General features: G+C 44.1%; 1 protein-coding gene across 1 annotated transcript; it reads left to right on the forward strand.

The window, feature by feature from the left end:
- Window positions 1-75: 75 nt before the first annotated feature.
- Window positions 76-19685, forward strand: LOC132460701 (dTDP-D-glucose 4,6-dehydratase-like). Its single transcript, XM_060055555.1, is given in 14 exon segments — window positions 76-273; window positions 741-772; window positions 775-806; window positions 1280-1318; window positions 1320-1349; window positions 1742-1831; window positions 2130-2279; window positions 3170-3268; window positions 4866-4925; window positions 9549-9592; window positions 10593-10758; window positions 11302-11357; window positions 12842-12939; window positions 13348-19685. Coding segments are annotated over 14 exon segments (1032 nt in total). The 5' UTR covers window positions 76-226; the 3' UTR covers window positions 13437-19685.
- Window positions 19686-20386: the final 701 nt, after the last annotated feature.

Raw genomic sequence — 20386 nt, forward strand, 5'->3', positions numbered from 1 at the left:
TCAGAAAAGGGATGACGGCAGAAGGCTTGGTGGTTCCGCCCCCCTTTCTACGTGTCAACACTGCCGCAAACCGCGCGTCAACTGTCGCGAAACAAACCACTACAACAACAGTACAACAAGAGCCGCGGGAGTGTGACACGCATATTAATGCTAACAGAGGCAAGAAACGAAGTCAAGGTTTCCGTTTTTCGGACGGTAGAGCCCGATGTTACGGACGTAACGAAAAATGGAGTCGATCCAGACTGTTCTGGTCACCGGAGGCTCCGGCTTCATGTGAGTTCCTTCTGTGTCCATGGAAACAGTCGCTGTTGTCCTCGTTCACTTTCCTTTTATAATCGTCTACCGTCTCCTACGTCCTTGTTCACTATACCTTTCCTAAGCGTCTATGACTCCTACGTACTTGTTCCCTATGCCTATTCTGTGCTCAGTCTCCTACATCCTTGGTCACTATACCGTAACAAGGGTATATGTCTCCTACGTCTAGGTTCACTGTACCTTTTGTACTGTGCTACGTCTCCTACGTCCTTGTTCACTATACTGTAAACTGTACTTCGTCTCCTACGTCCTAGTTCACTAGAAACATTGAACCTGTGATGATGATCCACCTTCAAACTGTGTGTGTGTGTGTGTGTGTGTGTGTGTGTGTGTGTGTGTGTGTGTGTGTGTGTGTGTGTGTGTGTGTGTGTGTGGTGTGTGTGTGTGTGTGTGTGTGTGTGTGTGTGTGTGTGTCTGTCATCCAGCGGCTCTCACCTGGTATGCGCCCTGCTCACCGCGCGCCCCAGTGGAGGGTCCTCAACCTCGACGTGGTGAGAACTCTTAACTCATTCTCTCGCGATTACTCACTTAACTATATAATAACAGTCGTAACTCTTGCGATTATTCACTTTACTATATCATAACAGTCGTAACTCTCGCGATAACTCACTTTACTATATCATAACACTCGCAACTCTAGCAATAACTCACTTTACTATATCAACACTCGCAACTCTCGCGATAACTCACTTTACTATATCATAACACTCGCAACTCTAGCGATAACTCACTTTACTATATCATAACACTCGCAACTCTAGCGATAACTCACTTTACTATATCATAACACTCGCAACTCTAGCGATAATTCACTTTACTATATCATAACACTCGCACCTCTAGCGATAACTCACTTTACTATATCATAACACTCGCAACTCTAGCGATAACTCACTTTACTATATTACACTCGCGATAACTCTCACGACAACTCCCGTGCTGATGGCCCCTCTGTCCCTCACAGCTGGACTACTGCTGCAGCCCCCGGAGTCTCATAAGTGTTTCAGCACATGGACAACTACTGCTTCATCCAGGTCAGCTGTCTGTCTGTCCTTCTGCCTGTCTTAGTCCTTCTCTCTCTTGATCTCTGTCTGTCTGTCTCTCTCTTGGTCACCCTCTATCTCTCTTTTGCTCTATGTCTGTCTGTCTTTCTGTCTGTGTCTCTCTCTCTTGGTCTCTCTGTCTCTCTCTAAAATAAATATTATATCATATATTATTTGCTAAAAGTAAACCTGTGTCCTTTTCAAAGTGTGTCGCTGCTCGCTCTTACCCCATGTGTGTGTGTCTCTCTCTCTCTCTCTCTCTCTCTCTCTCTCTCTCTCTCTCTCTCTCTCTCTCTCTCTCTCTCTCTCTCTCTCTCTCTCTCTCTCTCTCTCTCTCTCTCTCTCTCTCTCCTGGTCTCTCTCTCCCCTGGTCTCTCTCTCAGGGTGATGTGTGTGACCAGCGTCTGGTCTCTCACCTCTTCAACACCGAGGACATCGACGTGGTGTTTCACCTTGCCGCCATGACACACGTCGTATGACGCACACACACACACATACATACATAAATACACGCACGCACCCTCCCCTGACTCCTCCCCCGCCCCTCCTCCTCCCTCAGAGGGGGTCCACCCTAACCCTTCCCCTCAGTCTCCCCCTCATTTGTCTCCCCCCTAACTCTCCCCCTTCCCCGCCTGTCTCCCCCTCTAGAGGGTTCCCCTTCCTGTCTCCCCCCTCCCCCCCTCCTGTCTCCCCCCACTCCCCCCAGTCTCCCCCTCAGAGGCGTCCTCCCTAACCTTCCCCCTGTCTCCCCCCTCTCCCCGTCTCCCCCCAGAGACCTCCTACCTCTGTCCCTCCCTCTTCCAGAGGGTGAACGTGGAGGGTACCCGGGTGGTCCTGGCCGCGGCCCGGGGGGCCGGCCACGCCCTGCGGCGCTTCGTGTACGTCAGCACGGACGAGGTCTACGGGGGCGGCGGCCTGCAGGCGAGACTCCTACCTCCTACCTCCTTGTCTCCTACCTCCTCGTTCACTGTGTCTCCTCGTCTCCCAACTCCTCGGTCACTATGTCTCCTACGTCCTCGTTCACCAGGCCTTTATACTCTCCTACGTCCTCGTCTCCTATGTCCTCGTTCACTATGCCTCCAATTTCTTTGGTCGCTATGTCTCCTACGTCCTCGTTCACTATTACTCCTATGTCCTTGTTCCCAATGCCTCGTACCCCCTCCTTCACTAGGCATTTTATACTCTCCTATGTCCTCGTTCACTAGGCCCCCTACGTCCTCGTTCACTATGTCTCCTATGTCCTCGTTCACTATTCCTTTTATACTGTCCTACATCCTCATTCACTATTCCTTTTATATATCCTTTTATATTTTCATGATGTCTTTCTGTCTGCAGGTGTTTGATGATGTGTGTGTGATGTGTGTGTGCAGGTGTTTGATGTGTGTGTGATGTCTATGTGCAGGTGTTTGATGATGTGTGATGTGTGTGTGCAGGTGTTTGATGATGTGTGTGTGATGTCTGTGTGCAGGTGTTGGATGTGTGTGTGATGTCTGTGTGCAGGTGTTGGATGATGTGTGATGTGTGTGTGCAGGTGTTTGATGATGTGTGTGTGATGTCTGTGTGCAGGTGTTGGATGTGTGTGTGATGTCTGTGCAGGTGTTTGATGTGTGTGTGATGTCTGTCTGCAGGTGTTTGATGATGTGTGATGTGTGTGTGCAGGTGTTTGATGTGTGTGTGATGTCTGTCTGCAGGTGTTTGATGTGTGTGTGATGTGTGTGTGCAGGTGTTTGATGTCTGTGAAGGTGCTTGATGATGGCTGTGAAGGGGTTTGATGATGTCTGTCCGCTGGTTTGGATGATGTCTGTCTGCAGGTGTTTGATGAAGACAGTCCTCTCAGACCATCTAACCCCTACTCTGCTACCAAAGCAGCAGCCGAATGCCTAGTTCAGTCCTATTGGGATGAGTACAAGGTACATACGCACACACACAGATACACAGAAGGAGACACACAGACACACACATGCACACATACACACACACACACGGGGGGGGGGGGGGGGGGGGGGAGGGGGGGGGCTGGTCCAGCTAGATGTACGCTGGATAGATCAGTCTACCAGCCTACCCGTCGCAGTCGTTTGAGATTCATAATATTGTCTGGTGGCTCACACAGCTTTTGGCCGTGATAATATTATATGATATAGTAGGGTTTGGCAATCGTCTACAAGCTTCCATCGTCCGTAGCGCCCCCTAGCGATCGCCGATAGTCGATACTATCGGGGGGGGCAACTTTATAATAATTTTATAATATTAATTATTTATAAGAATTTATAACTTTGAAAAAAAACGTGTTTATTTTTCTAATTTTTTCTTAAAAGCGATTACGATGGTCTTCCCCTTGGACCAGCGTGCGCCTCCGCTGATTTAAGTTTCGATGCGTCGGCGCCGGCGGCGCTGTCATGATGACACACGCTGATGACACACAGCTCGTAGCTGTGTTCGAAATCGTTCCCTATCACGGATATAGTGCACTATATAGGGTGCTCGCCATTTTGTAGTGTTGTTCGAATTCTCACTGGTTAATTTCATGCCCTATATAGTGCACTTAAAATACCCAAAATCTGAGTGTACATATGATGTTCCCTACGTGTTACTCCCATATACCACAATGCAATGCGGTCGTGTTTTTTCTCGTTTGTTCGTTCCCTATGTAGTGCACTATATCATGAACACTATAGGGAATAGTGAGTGAGTGAATAGGGAACGATTTCGAACACAGCTCATGTACCACAGCTGTGACCCGGAAATGGTGCAGCGGGGTGTGATGTCATTTCGCCGTGCGAGCAGACCGGTAGGTTTCGAGCCCCTCCCCTCTCCTCTCGCAGCAGTGAGTGAATACGGCAGGTCAGCGCTACATAGTATGTTTTCCACCGGCGCCAGTTAATTTCAATTACAATTTGCGGGGCTTTTTAAGTTGTAAAAATAGCTACCACAGCGCTTTAAAAAAAATAAATAATAATAATTAAAAATTAATTATTAAAATATAATTATCGCCTTTTTATCGGCAACTTGAGACGATCGACGATGGAATCCATCTATCGACAATAGTAGATAGAATCGACTATCGGCCCATCCCTATGATATAGATATCTATGTAAAATATGATATTATTTAGATATAGAGCTCCAGGACCCCATGTGTTCGAGAATATTTACAGAACACGGCTAAAGGCTGTGTGCGCCTCGCCATTGGGATACATCCACTGTAAACAGAGCGCATGGTACCGTGGCTGCAAGCTGCTCAGGGCCACACCCCCACCCTCCTCCTTGACCCGCCTCTCTCCTCCTCATTTGCATTAAAGCTACAGACACCGAACGGCGCATTTGGGGAAAGCTAAATGTGCGACTGGCTCGTAGTAGCTGTAATTCTGCACCAAGGCGGAATTTCGGGAACGTCTTCAAATACTGTGTTTGGGGCCTACTAATACCTATATTAAAGCATCCGTGAAGTAGCGTGCCATGGGACCTTTAAAGGAACCTCTGTGTGTCTGTTGTTTTTCCTTGGCTTCAGTTTCCAGTCATCGTCACCAGAAGCAACAATGTTTATGGACCCAGGCAGTACCCAGAGAAGGTACTGTCAGACAATGCGTCCCTTTTTTACTTTTTAACAATGTATTGTTTTTTGCTTTCTGCTTTTTAACTTTTTAACTTTTTACTTTTTAACAATGAAAAAATTGTATTTCTTTTTAACTTTGAACTTTGTAATTTCTAACTTTTTTAACAATGTATTGCTTTTTGCTTTTTTGCTTTTTAACTTAACTTTTTAACTTTAAACTCTAACAAGTAACAATATATTGCTTTTTGCTTTTTAACTTAATTTCTTTTAACAATGTAATTGCTTTTTGCTTTTTTCACTTCACTTTGTTGACTTTTTGAACAGAATTTACAATAGAACAGATGGTGGTTATGGATAATTTAGAGTGTGGGGTTGCAACATTTACATTCAGGGAGTTTAGCCGTTGATCCAAAATGACTGACGATAAGAACATTTGTCCGAAGAAAGTTTGCTATCAGTACAGTAAGGATGTTCTTAAAAACAAGGGCAATGCACTAACAATCGCTAGGTTAACCCATTCCCCGTACGCAACAGAGATAGCTAGGGTAGGAACAACAAAGGTCCCTTTAATTATCACGTGAAACATGAAAAAAAAGAGTAAGGGCTATCTCAGTCGTTTTTTATTTTTCTTCATCAAAAATGTTCAGACTTTGAACTTTTTGAACAGAATTGACAACTGAACAGGTGGTGGATATGGGATATGTAGAGTGTGGGGTTGCAACATTTACATTAGCAGACACGTTTATCTAAAACAACATTCATTTGTCTGAAGAAAGAGAAACACCAATATATCGCTGTCGGTACAGTAAGGATGTTCATAGAATCAAGTGCCAAGCACTAACAATCACTAGGTTAACCCATTCCCCCGTATACAACAAAGATAGCTAGGGTAAGAACCACAAAGGTCCCTTTTAATTATCACGTACATTAGAGCCCGACCGATAAAGGATTTTTAATGCCGATACGATACAAATATTTGGTGATTTAAAAATCAGATGTTCCGATATATTTCGCCGATATATATTTAAAAAATAAATTCCAGAAACGGGTAACAAAACATAAACAGATTTCCCTAACATTGGTTATTTGTAGTTATTTATGAGTCCTCACTAAAATAATAAGGTAATGCAGTTTAAAAATGAACTTTATTTTATTGTTTTATTGTCACAACAGAAAAGTCCAAATCAAAATGTATTAAAGTTCTGACAAATAAAATGTATAAAAATACAAACTTAAGATATGAAACTCAAAGTCCTTTGAACAAAAACACAATAACCAAAAATAATAATAATCGGCCGGTACCGATAGTTTGGAAAATGCCTAATATCGGCCGATAATATCGGCCGGGCTCTAACGTACATTAATTAACATTCAATACACAGATTATTCTTCAATGGGGTGTGCCTTCCAACACATTCAGTCATTAAGTGATGAGTGATGATTATAAAGACCAATCAAATCCTTGCGTTTCCGAAGCTCTATAGGCAAACATTGAAACATGCACCGAATTTCCTGCACCTTCAGTTCGACCACCAGGGGCCGTATTCACAAAGCATTTTATCTTAACGCTAGGAGTGCTCCTAACTCGCGCTAAAACATTTTACGTAGGAGTTTTTTCTTAAAAGTTATTCACAAAGCCGCTGAGACCTACTCTTACTAAGGATAAATCACAAAGAGTGAACTAAGAGTGACACGCCGTTGCTATGGATTACGTCAATTCTCGTGCATGAGTTTAGAAGCAGTCAGTTCGGTGATTGGTTGTTCAGACGAGCCCACTGAATCACCGAAAAACAAGGAAATAGCCTTGGCTAGAAATGAATTCCTATTAAGTAGTTATAGTGCAGTTAGCAGAATACACGCATGATGACAATTTTGTGCAGACCACGATAATGACGTTGTAGCCTGCACGTTCAAGAGAGAGAGAAAGCAAACAATAAAAATACGTAAAATTTAAAAGAAAATAAATGTTATGAACTACACAAGTGTTGACTGATTTGTGCCAAGGTGTTTACCTAAAATGTGTTTTCAAAGTGATCCCTAAATGCCAGTCCACTCGGTTCCACACGGCCAAATTCATTGTCATGTTGATCGCCATCATCATCATCATCGTCTGGCTGTGGAATGTTCCACCGCTTGCAGAGGTTGTGTAGAATGGCACATACAGTAATGACTGTGCTTGCCCTCTCTGGACATGAACCAACGTTTCATCTGCCCAATTCCTCTCTCCACAACATTTTGTGTATGTTTGTGTGCTCTAGCATATATGGAAGAAATCAGTAAACAATAATAAATATGGATTGAACAAATAAAAGGCGTCAAAGAGCCAATACGATGTATTTTACACGTAGGACTAAGCGTAATATGCGTAATCACTTACATGTTATACTTTAACTGTGCTCCCGGTTGTGGATTGAGGTAGGGTGTCTAGAGCCACGTCTTGCATGGATAGTCACCGTCTCCCAGCAAGTGACACCCAACTGGTACATCTCAAAAAGCTGCCTCAGACCGCTCTCCATTAAAATGCGCGAATCATGGGTAGCTGAAGATCCAGGCCACTTTGCAACAACATCCAGTAGGCTATGTTAAAATTTGCATCAAAAACAACCTGCGTGTTGATGGAATTCACTTTCTTCCTATTGACGAACACGTCCTCGTCTTTTGATGGCGCAATTATTTTTATGTGCGTCCCGTCAATAGCACCGACCACACCGGGCATACCTGCAATTGCCATGAAGTTGGCTTTGATCCTGTGTAATTGTTGAATGTCCAAAGGAAAGTTTATGGCACGGCTGACTGATGGTTGCGATATTTTTAAATCGTCGGCATTGCAAAATTTCCCCTGTTGCTAAATAACGTAGTGTGGCCAAACATTTTATCTCGGGACTAATCGGATTATTCCTGTTAGTCGGGGATGTTATTGCATTGCGATTAACTCCACAACAAGTTTAATACCCTAACATTTCGTCTCGCAGGCATTTACGATTCTTTGTGAATAGGTCTTACTGAGTTAGGAGTCCTCTTGAGGACTTTTAAGCTCTCCTAGACTTAGGTGCTACTTTTAGGCCTAAAATACTTTGTGAATTGCTTTTAGTGAAAAAAGTTAGGAGTCCTAAATTTAAGAGTGACACGCCCATTATTTTTAGGAGTTACTCCTAAATTCGCCAGTTAGGACCTACTTTTAGCCCTAAAATCCTTTGTGAATACAGCCCCTGATGTACAGCTCCTGAAACAAGAGGTTGAAATATTATACCACCAGGTGTGAGTGTGATTAGCCTTTACAAGCTTTTTTGAAAATCTGCCTCTTCTGACATCACAAAGGGCTTGTAATGGCGAATCACACTCACACCTGTGCCCTGTACTACGAACCGCGCTGAACATACCCAGGCTTTCTTGAGAAAACCTGGATCGATAGAGACACAACTCGCAATCAGAGTTAAATTGTACTACAACGCTCACTTAGGATTCGATTAGTCTAGCCATGTTTTCCTCTTTCGGTTCAATGCGTGTTAACGTGAAAGGGGCGTTTATCGCGTCATTTTACTCACCTTTACAAACTGGATAGATCAAGAGCAGTCTATTTCACTCAAGGGGAACAGATAGTCATAATTAAGTCCTATGAGGCGTTAAAAAATCAGATAACAGCTAGGGGCAACACAGTTGCACATAATAAGGCTTGGAAGGCGCGCTGGCAAAAAATAGCCCATTGTGTAAATTCGTATAAGTGAAAAGATTCTTCATATTGTCCATAAAATAACTATGCCAAATGCAAAATTGTTCGCCGTTAATCACAATAGAGTGATGATAATTTCGAAATGCATAAGCAACGTCCAACCTGCCTTATTCTATAATTTATGAAATTCAATTTAAATACACCCTATGTAAGAAATGTATCGCTTGTTTTCCACCTCTGCCAGCACAGCCTTGAGAACATGGGTTAAAGTTTGCAATAAGCACAAAAAAATACTTCCATAACCTTTTGTGATTAAGTATTCAATATGACATAAGAATTGGGACTTTTTTAAGCTTCACATAAATGCGCATCACGTGGGAGACGATCCCCGCACGCAGAAAGTCAAGACTGACGCGCTACCACCACTCTACCACTCTCTCACGGAGACACACTGCGCAACAGTGAGGATTGTTTACATAAAGTCCAACAAGGACGATCAAATAGTGAATACCCTCTGATGAGAACCTGTTTCTTTCATAAAGAATATTCTCAGGCAATGCCAAGGGATCGGTCCCGAAAGACCCTCTGTCGCAGAGACTCTTTACGATACGGGCTCCGAGGTCAACGGGCACACCCACACATTGGTGACGACATTGTCAAAGGAGGGGCTAGGAAGCTGCGCACGCCGATGTAACCCAATAGACTTAGCTGAGAACCTGCTCCAGACCAGGTTAAGTTGAGAGCATAAGTCCCCATGGTGATACAGCGAAGCTAAAAGAGATAGACTTTCGGGTCCCAGCTAACCCAGGCTTTGAGGGCAACATACCTCGCTAACCCACTAATTGAGGTTCGTAGTATATGGGGCACTGGTGAAGTAATATGTCACCTTTATAATAGTCCTGAGGCAAACCAATTCATCACGTCAATTTACCTCGCCATTGTTTAAATTCTTCTTCTCCTTCCTTTAGGTCATTCCAAGATTCGTGTCCCTCCTGCAAGCCAACAAGAAATGGTCGGCATCAGTTATGTTCAATATGCCTTTTATACCTCCTCGTCCACTATGCCTCCTACTTCCTTGTTAACTGTGTCTCCTACGTCCTCGTTCACTATGTCTCCTACCTCCTCGTTCACTGTGTCTCCTACCTCCTCGTTCACTGTCTCCTACCTCCTCATTCACTATGTCTCCTACCTCCTCGTTCACTATGTCTCCTACCTCCTTGTTCACTATGTCTCCTACGTCCTCGTTCTCTAGGCCTCCTACCTCCTCGTTCACTCTGCATTTCATCCTCTTCTACCTCCTCATTCACTATGTCTCCTACGTCCTCGTTCACTATTGCCGCTTTTCCACCGCACATGTAGCTCGACTCGACTCGACTCGACACGGTAGCAGCACGGGTCGTTTTCCACCGCAAATAGTACCTCCTGGACGTGGGCGGGGTCGGCTGCGCGAAAGGGCCGTGACGTATTTTTGTACGCGACGCAAACAACACCTACGCAACCCACACATGGACAGAACCCACATAACAACAATGGAGGACATCGATAACATTACTATTATTAGCTGGCATGTTGAAGAAGTTGAAGAAGTGGAATATGTTGGCTGCGGCGCTGCTATGGCTGTTACCAGCATGTTTGCCATGTCGCTCTCGTGACTTCGTCACACTCTCTGGCCAATCAGTGGCCGGCCGTCTGCCGACGTCACCTTTTAGCATCGGCTCAGCTCGCTTGGAACCTAGAGCGAGGCGGTACTAAAAAAAGCAGCCACTTCAGGTACCAGATACCATGTTTTCGCGGTGGAAACGCAAAAAATGTGAGCTGAGTCGAGTCGTGTCGTGTCGAGCTGGTACCATGCAGTGGAAAAGCGGCATATGTCTCCTACGTCCTCGTTCACTATGTCTCCTACCTCCTTGTTCACTTTGTCTCCTACCTCCTCGTTCCCTTTGTCTCCGACCTACTCGTTCACTATGTCTCCTACCTCCTCGTTCACCATGTCTCCTACCTCCTCGTCCCAGCACCATCCAGGGCTCCGCCCCCAAGTCCCGGCACTTCCTGTACGTGGACGACGTAATCGAGGCCTTCCTATTGGTCCTCGCCCAGGGGGCGGTGGGCGGAGTCTACAACGTGGGCGTCGGCCATGAGGTGCCCATCCTCCAGCTGGCCAGGGAGCTGGTCACTATGGTACGACCCCTTAGCCTTACTGGTTGCCACGGTAACCACCAGGGAGCTGGTCACGATGGTAAGACCCCTTAGCATTACTGGTTACCACGGTAACCACCAGGGAGCTGGTCACGCTGGTACGACCCCTTAGCCTTACTGGTTACCACGGTAACCACCTCGTTCACTAGGCCTCCTACGTCCTTGTTCACTCCGTCTCCTACAACCTTGTTCATTATTTGTTTATACTCTCCTACCTCCTCATTCACTATTCTTTTTTTACTCTCATACGTCCTCGTTCACTATGTCTCCTGCGTCCAACCAAATCATTCTACCAGCCTACCCAGTGGACCGTAGAAAACGTTGCATCTAGGCGGACACGCTCACTTGTGATGTCAGAAGAGGCTAATCCCACTCACACCTGGTGGTGTAATATGTCCCCTTTAAAACTGGAAAACTGTCGGAAAAAAGAGAATCCAACCGAGATTAACGTTGAGATTCCTTGACGTGTCTCGTAGTGTGACACCTGAGATGGCATCAACATGAGGTCTTTAAACTGTGTTTCAGATTCAGGATGTTCCGGAAACGCAACTGAGCAACTGGCTTGACTTTGTGCCTGACAGGTATGTATAATGAAAGAGCATACTTTTGTAATTTATAATTCAAATTGTTTATACCGTCCGTTTTTGTTTTCCCTGTTTGTTGTTTGTCTTGTTTTGTCCTTACTTCAGCAAGTACCTTAGCATTTACTTTAGCGTCTATTTTTGTTTGCATTCGTACTTTCTGTTCTTATTGTATTTCTTTATCCAGTCCTGCTGGGCTGTTGCAACAAACTAATTTCTCCTAAGGGGGGATTAATAAAGTTGTATCTAATCTAATCAAAACGAATAACATGTGACAGTGAGTGAAAACTATTCAAGTGATGGACAAGAGGAATCGAAAAAGTCATTACACACTCCACTAACTTGTCAGGAAAAACGACAAAATCTATTCAAACTAGGGCTGTGCAATTAATCGGATTTGATCACGATTTCTTGGTCACACAATCCAACTAATACAATTATGTAATAAATATAACACGTAAAAGTATATTATATTCATTAAATGTTTTATAGAAATTGCAGAAAAGCTGGATACATCTATGTACAGTATTTTTCTTAAGGGGTAATTTCAAAGTGTTATATCGCAGAGAAATGCTGAATAAATGCAATTTTGAACAATCAGGTTTTAACCAAAATAATCGTGATTATGATTTATTTTCCATAACCGGGCAGCCTTAATTAAAACACATATCAAAGTTGGCTAATAAACGCTCTGAAAGACTCAGGATTGTCGGGTGGAGGTCTGAACCCCTTCATTCCCTGGTTTGTGTATTTTTTTAATTCCTAACCGTGCAAATACATAGTCAATGCAAAGATGCAAATAGAAGCCTTGAATGGCGGGCGATGCAATACTTCCATACATATGGTTAGCCACATAGCATAATTGCCTGTCATATTTTGGCCAAATGGTGATATCTAAACAAACCCTACTCCTGATTCACTGTGCCTCATTGGCTATATCCTTAGCCAAGCAGACTATTACTTAATCCCATTGCATAATGTATATATGACTCCTTTAGTTAGGAAAGAATATTCATTTAAACTTTACCCTGAGCTGCATATATGTATGTAGTTTTTCACCTGTATATTTGCACACTTTTTGATCGTATTTCTTTATTTATCTGTCATTCTATGCAGTGGCAGAGCTAGTATGTTGTATTCCTATCTATGAGTAACAGCTACTTATGCACACGGACCATCCATACAACTTTCCTTTTCCACCGTGGCTATGTACTGTATGTATGTAGATATGTGTTGTATTGTGTGTATGTATGCTGGCTGCTGAAACACCTACATTTCCCTGCTGGGATGAATGAAGGATATCTAATCTTACCTTATAATTGCCTAAGTCAAATAGATGACTTGGGCAGAAAGCGATTATGGAAAGTAAACCGCACTCCGATTGGCTTAGGTTCTAACCAATGGGGCGCAGTGAATCAGCAGCGTTAGTAGTTAGGTTAGATGTCACACACATTCACACTCTGACCTGTGACCTCCCCGACCAGGCCGCGGCTGGAGCTCCGCTACCCAATGAGCAGCGAGAAGCTCCGGGGGCTGGGCTGGAGGCCGAGGGTCCCCTGGACGGAGGGGCTCCGCAGGACAGGTAACTCACAGGTCAAAGGTCACCAGGAGGTCAGGTAACTCACAGGTCAAAGGTCACGTAACAGGTCACCAGCACCCCCCCCCCCCCCCCCATCAGGTCAGGTTACTCACAGGTCAAAGGTCACCAGGTCAGGTAACACAGGTCAAAGGTCACCAGGACCCCCTCCATCCTAATAGTCTAGTCCCACTTTTGGTTGACTGTGGCAATAGTGTTGAATAGCTCCCATCTTGAGACACACCCGACTATGGGAAGAGAGATGGATTGATTTATAGTCGAGCTGGGATTGTGTTTCAATGGTGGCTCTGTTACAGCAGCAACGCATAATATCGGACAAGGGCATTCATACTGTGGGCCATCATGGATCTCTGTCGGCTTTTAAAACGTTGTTTCGACTCCTCTCTCTTCCAGTCGAGTGGTACAAAAGCAACCCAGACTTCTGGCCGGGCGAGTCCGAAGACCGCGGGAACGGGACCGACATGATCACCTCTGATTCATGATTTAGGATTCAGTGTTTCTTACTTCATCAGAAGGAAGATGAGCTTTATCTGACTCAACTCAAAAAAGCAGCAAGTTCGATTCTACATGTGTTTTTAAGTTAAGTTTTATTTGTTTTTAAGTCATTCAAGAAAGGGTTTTTATATTTATAAATTTTTCCAAAGGCGATATATTATACCACCAGATGTGAATGAGACCAGGTCCGAACCTCCTGGAAACTGACTGTTATGAAGTCGGCAAGATATCTAGGCGGACACACCCACTTGTGATGTCAGAAGAGTCAGATTTCCAAAACGGCTTGTAACGGCTAATCACACTCATAACAAACAATACGGTTTGTCACCTTTAAGGAATTCACAGATGCTTTGTAGTTCAAACTGAACATTTTACTTTTGGGTCAAAACCTTGGGGCCAGTTTTATCTGAATAATTGCCCGACGGGAACTTATAAAGAATACAAAGAAATGTCTGGGTTTTGATTCAAATCGTTTGATTACATTGTAAAGACTATTTTTGTACTGTAAAATATTTGCATTCCGTTTGTGGTTGACAAAAATAAACACAAAATTAATAACTGACAGAATTGATCGTTATTTGACGAACTTAATAGAAAAAATACAAACCCAATACGTTACATTTTCAAAACAAACCTTTAATTGTAAAATGATGATAAAACACGCACATATTTAAGTGTTGCACAGAGGGCTAAACTAATACATCAAGCACTAATCTACGAAGGGGGCGCTTGTTTTGGTGGGCTGAGCCTCCCTGGAGGCGGGCAAGTCTGATCGACTGACATTTATAAATATTAAAAGGTGACATGTTACACCACCAGGTGTGAGTGATGGACACACTCAAAACATGGAACAGCTTTAGGTTGAGGGTTTTAATTGAGCACGCCTAGCAAAATGAATCCTTGTCTTTGTTTGCTATCCTGCTGTAGTGTCTTTGCAATTTTTTCATTAGTTTATTCGTCAGTGCACATTACATACACAATCATCACAGTCCATGCCATAACATTTTGTGTAGATGTGTTGCATAGGTTTCAAGCCAGTTGGCTAATTTGTAACCCCAGTACCCGGTCAGGCAAACCTAATAGATACTCCAAATATAATTTTTCAAAGAACTACATAGTAGTGTGAGTTAGTCATGCAGCCGATGTCTCGATCAACATTTCACAGATTATATCCGGTTGAAGTATCGGTGTTTGCTATCCGGCTGTAGTTACTGATGTAGTTTGTGTGTTCGCTATTCTAGTTTAGTTTGTGTGTTTGCTATCCTTAGATAGATTAGATGCTGGCTATCCAGCTGTAGTGACTTGTCTAGTTCCCGTAGACTTCGCCCAACCCCTGGCCCTAACATGAGCGAACACCAACACACGAAAGGCCCCCAAAAAAGATGCAAATGACATCAAAGTATCAACAGATCCACATGTTTATTTATTTGTGTTACAAAGACTATAAAGATCGCCACTTGCCAGACATTCACAAGAGTGTAGGGGAAGGAAAAAAAAAAACAGCAACTCAAATGAACCAAAAAAATTAAAATGTAAATAACTGGAGAGAATCTGGACATTGTTTTTTCGTACGGTTATGTTTTGTCTTTTTTTTTGGTTTATTTTATGTTTTTTATTTTTTTTCTCATTTACCATTTTTGATCTTAACGTTTTGTTTTTATTTTATTAATCCAAACCTTGGCATTGTTGGTTTCCGATTTTTTTAGTTCGCCGATTTAAAGACGGTTGATTCCAGCAGATCAGAATTTGTTGGCAATGACAGCCTGTTACGCGAACAGGCTTACAGATCCGATAGAGAGTCCAATATGACTTTAAAGGCAACTTCTGTAGGATTTTCTCCAAACGCATCGCTGTCGATACTGACCGCCGAGCTGTTGGTGCTAGAATTCGGATCCCGTGAGCCGCTTCCCCAAAAAGCAGATTTATCGGAAAGCCTTTTGAGCGATTGAAATTGAAATTTCTGCCCGTCATCGAGAAGAAATAAAATAGGAAAAATTTGAGAACTTTTACAACTTTTTTAAAAGAGACAACGTGAAAAATAAGCAGTTCACTTGGGACCGATTCGTCTAACATCAACACTTTCAACAAAAATGTCCTCTGGCTCGCGGAATTCCTTCAAACGGGAATTCCCGCTATCTTGCCAGAGGAACGTCGCGGCAAAAAACAGCGATGAATGAAACGAGAAATTCCTACACGTCGCTTCTTTAACATTTAAAAAGCTCACACTACCCGAGAAAAATAGAAATTTCCACTCACACGATCCACGATATTTCGACATTCAACTGCCAGTGTTATGTTTAACTGTCTTTTGGTCAAGTGACTTTCAATATCATTTTTTTTTTATTAGGCTTATAAAAATAAATATTTCTCAAAAATGCTTGATAAATTACACAAACTAGCAGCAGAAGTAGATTCTAGGTCTTTGTTGTTGTGTGCAAATATGCTAATTTCCTCTGTAACTGTCCATCATGAACCCCTTCCTGTGACCCCCCCCCGGCTGCCTCGGCTGAAAACCCCCGTCCCCCACACACTGTTTCGTTCAACACACTCTGTAGTTGAACACACACACACACACTTCCTCACTCAATCACCCTGTGACTTCAATAAAACAAACGCACACAGTTGTGGTCGTTGTCTTAAGACACACACACACACACACACATACTCTCCCCTGAGGGCGCAAAGGGAATGCCCTCGAGAAAATGTCTGCTGAACGTTAAAGCTGAATGTACAAACCTAAATAAGTATCGTGTCGCAGCGCATCAGAAAATCAGGGGTGGATTTAAAAGTTCCATCAACCACATGTAAATTGAGGCGGCGGGTGTGGGGGGGGGGGTGTTGGGGGACGACCGCTAACCGCTGGGCTACCAGAAGCGTAGCACCTCGAATGTGTACGGCTATGGAGAACCCCGCTGTGTACAGGATTATGACTGTGAAAGGCCAACACTGCCGTGTTTGACTATGTGACTGGAAACCGCTGTGTGTAGGACTGTGCGGACAGTGCAGGGAGCAGGACTATAGATCGACCGTGTGCAGGGATATAAAACCAGGGGGGTGGGGAGGGGGCCAACGGAGACCACCGCTGGTGTGGGGGAACACCGCTGTTTAACTGGGGGACGTCTAATCAGGGCCCCCTGCTGGGAAAGGGGCGTCACCAAATTGAATGCGTCAAACATTGGGGAAAAACGTTCGGGGTTGATAGATCCCGTGAACGACCTCCTCCGGAGATAAAGGTGTGGGGACTTCCCCTCTCGGAGTGGAGGGGAGAGTGGGGAGAGGGGAGAGCATTGGTCGTGGCGCATGTACAAAATTATCTATTTACAAATCTGCTTGTGTGTGCTACGACGTCGTCTTCATGGTCCGAGTTCATGGGGTATACCGTCTGTTCTTTAACTTCACAGGGTCCTTGTTACTGACTCGGAGGGGGGGGGGGGGGGGGGCAGCATGCCTCGCCGGGGGCTCAGGTGGAAGATGTTGGAATTCGATAAGATCAAGGCACTGCGCAGGTCTCACAGTAAGTATGGGGTTCGTTCAGACACAATCCTAGCCGTGTAAAACCAGGAGAAGGCCCCCCGTGTTGAAAACAGAAATCTTGCTAATAAAAAGGGGGAGTGTCCGAAGAATCAGTGGTCTGCTCCGAAAGGTCATTGTGTTGTGTTGCTACTCAAGGCGGAGGGTGGGGGGCTGGGGGGAGGTCAACTTTTAAATGGCTCGTTCCATTATGGGCCCCGTCATGTCACCGCAGGGAGCAGGGTTCACTCCGTTCTGTTAGGACCTACGACTTTAAGGAATCTGTCGAGGCGTAAAAGTCTACGTCTTTTCGGAATCCGTCCACGCGTAAAACTCCACGACTTTACGGAATCTGTTGAGGAAACAACTACGTTCTTTACGGAATGCTTCTTTTAACTGAATGCTCCTTGCCGGCACGTTGAGGTGCAAAGAGAACCGCTCACAACATCCCCTTGTAACAAATACAAAAACAACGCACACTGATGCCTAAAAAGCATGTGGGCTGGAACACCCTCAGCTCATATGCTATCCTCAAATACCTTATTTTAAATGTAGAAAAAAATGAACATCAGCAACAAAATGGTCACGAACTGCCAGCAGGTATAAAAACCGATTTATTTTCCTTCGTTTGGGTCCAACTGAGAACTGTCTGGATTTTTGGCACTCAACCAATTTTAAGACTTTCCAACATAAAATCCAATCGTCTAAACGGTGGGGAGACAAAACAACATTTGGTGTCACGTAACAGATGCTGCCACAGTACTCTGCTTTCTAATCGTCTTGAGGGGAAACGGATCCAGTTGTCCCATTGTAAGGGAAACTGATATATTTCTGACAAACGATTTCCCGAAGCAACCTAAAAGCCAGTGGCCAACGTTGCCACAGAACACAGCCAGAGACGCCCTGAACTCGCAGGCAAGACCCCGAACACATCACTGAGCACAAGCGTTACCACGTAAAAAAACACCTCCCTAGTTGCTCAAGGTCCAGAAGAGTCCACTGCCTAGAGTTGAGTTCCCCGATGAGATCATATTAATGCCCTCGCCACTGACTTGATTAAAGAGATTCCACAGGGATGCCCTCCCTCGAGTTGTGAGGGGTTTTGAGGTCTTCTCAGGTATTCAATGCTCTAACCATGGCCTAAAGACTATAGAGGGGCTCTGAACAAAAAAAAAATCCAATTAAATTAAAACAATACCAGCAAGACTTTGTCCCGTTTGACAGTTCTAATTACACGTGGGTGTGTGGTTCTTCAGTTTCTTAACAATGCAAACCAGCCATCCTAGGAATCTAATAATAACTTGAGAAAAACGATTGAAATCACTATTGCTGTTGATTATTCTGGCGTGTACATGACCTCTCGTTGAAACTCTAATAAATTAAATATTTTGTTAGGCTGCCACGTTTTACAGCTTATGTCTGTCGGGGGGAGTGAAAATCGCTGTTTAAAAAAAAAATATGGAGTACACAACAATTGAGAAAGAGACCTGAATTAGCTAAATAAAAGCCTGTAGAGGAATATTTCATTTCTGCTAAACTGCAGAATTTTATGTTTACTTCTTGACCAAAAAACAATAACACTTGCATACGTTAACTTGCCTTGTTTGTCTCTCAAAGCCGATGTGCAAAAAATTAAGGGAAGTAGAACGACAGGACCTCGCGTGTGTTACCAGCAAAGAATCTTCCTCACTGGCACTATTTTAATAAGGGAAAATACCCCCTTTTTTAACATTTGATTTTGTAAAACTAAATCCTTCTTTGACCTGAGGAAAACAAGGAACAAATGTGTCGCAAAACAAGATTCACCAAAAACGGTACGCATCTCATTTGCAGACATTTGCACATATTTACCACAGATGTCGTAAATCCTAAATCACGTACGAGAATAGGAGCTTCTCAACCCCCGAATACCCGAAAAACGAGGCCCTGTTTAAAAAAAATATAAATAAATACAAAATGTACGTTGTTTTAATTTTTAAACTCAAATCGTACAGACTGTACATTTTGACTTCTGCTGCTCGGAAAAAATAACATTTTAGAAGCGGGAATGGACTTCGTGTCGGGGTTAAGGAGACTAAAACCTAGCCTCCGATATATCGCCCGTACAGAACTAGCTTGGCTTCCCGGGCGTGACGCTCAGACGTTTAACTCGACTTCTATACAAAGCCGATGCTTTAACTCGACTTCTATACAAAGCCGATGCTAGTGGTGTCCAGCGCCACTGGCTAGTGATGCCCCGTTGTACGACGCCCACCCCCCCAAAACACGCCCATCCCCCACTCGACTTTTTATCACCTCCAGGGAACCAAATGGATAAACTTCGAACGGCTTGTTTTTTTAGAGAAGACTTCTTCATACTAGACTCTCCAGGATAGAGTGAGCGAGAAATAAATTGAACTCTTTTGAAATGATTTGCTTTGTGTGTCCCCCTTTGAAATAGGTGACTTTTGGCGGACGAGGGGCTTCTTTAAAACATCGACAGCGGAAATAGGTTTTCCCGTCTGCAGTCGTTGCGACAAAGGATCAGTTTCCCAAAGCCAATCGGGCGCCACTGAGCTCTCCCGCGGACCGAACATTCGGACACTCGTTTTCAATTTTCGGCTGGTAGCAATGCGGGTTCCACCGCTTCCATTTCTGGGGGTCAAAAGGTCGGTAAACCCAGTGCACAGCTTCACATTTTGTCTGCACATCCAATTCGTTTTTTCAGAGAAAATAAATCCGAAAAATGTAATCCATATATATATATTTTTTTTATTCCGATTTAGTGGTCGGAATGGCTTTGGGAAACCCAGATGTTGCCCCCCTGAACCCCCAGAGCTCACGGTGTGACACTTAGGTCACCTCGAAACAGGGCGTGCCTTCCCAAAAGCATGTTACCCCTCTGCCGTCGCCTCAACTGTCCCGCAACCAGTACCTTTCGTGGAAAATGTCGTAAAATTAAAAGATACACAGCACGGTCCACGGGCTGCTGCGATGCCGTGACATGTCCTGTGTTTAACATGAACACATTGACGCCTTTTCATCAATTGGTTGTTTTGCTTCACACAAACTTCAGATGCAATCTTGGCATCCCGAAAGCAGGATGCAGTGCGTGGCATTTGATATTTCAATTTCAAACACACACACACACACACACACACACACACACACACACACACTGTGTAAGCGGGTTCGACAGACTGGTACTGGGCCTTCGGCGACGCGGGTTGAACACAGCGACGCAGATAAGATGCTTTTGGGATTCGGCGTGTCAATAAGACCCTGCGATTGACTTCTATAGACGAACGATTTTTTAGGTTGTTTGCCAAGGTTTGATTTAGTTCTAGTTGGGTTTTTCCTTCCAAATAGAAATCCACAAAACATGTTCACCAAAACATGATATTAAAGACATATTTGAGTCACAGCGGGCTAAAAAGTTGGTTGCCGG

This window comes from Gadus macrocephalus, chromosome 7 (assembly GCF_031168955.1).
Source record: "Gadus macrocephalus chromosome 7, ASM3116895v1".
In the NCBI taxonomy this organism is placed as follows: domain Eukaryota; kingdom Metazoa; phylum Chordata; class Actinopteri; order Gadiformes; family Gadidae; genus Gadus; species Gadus macrocephalus.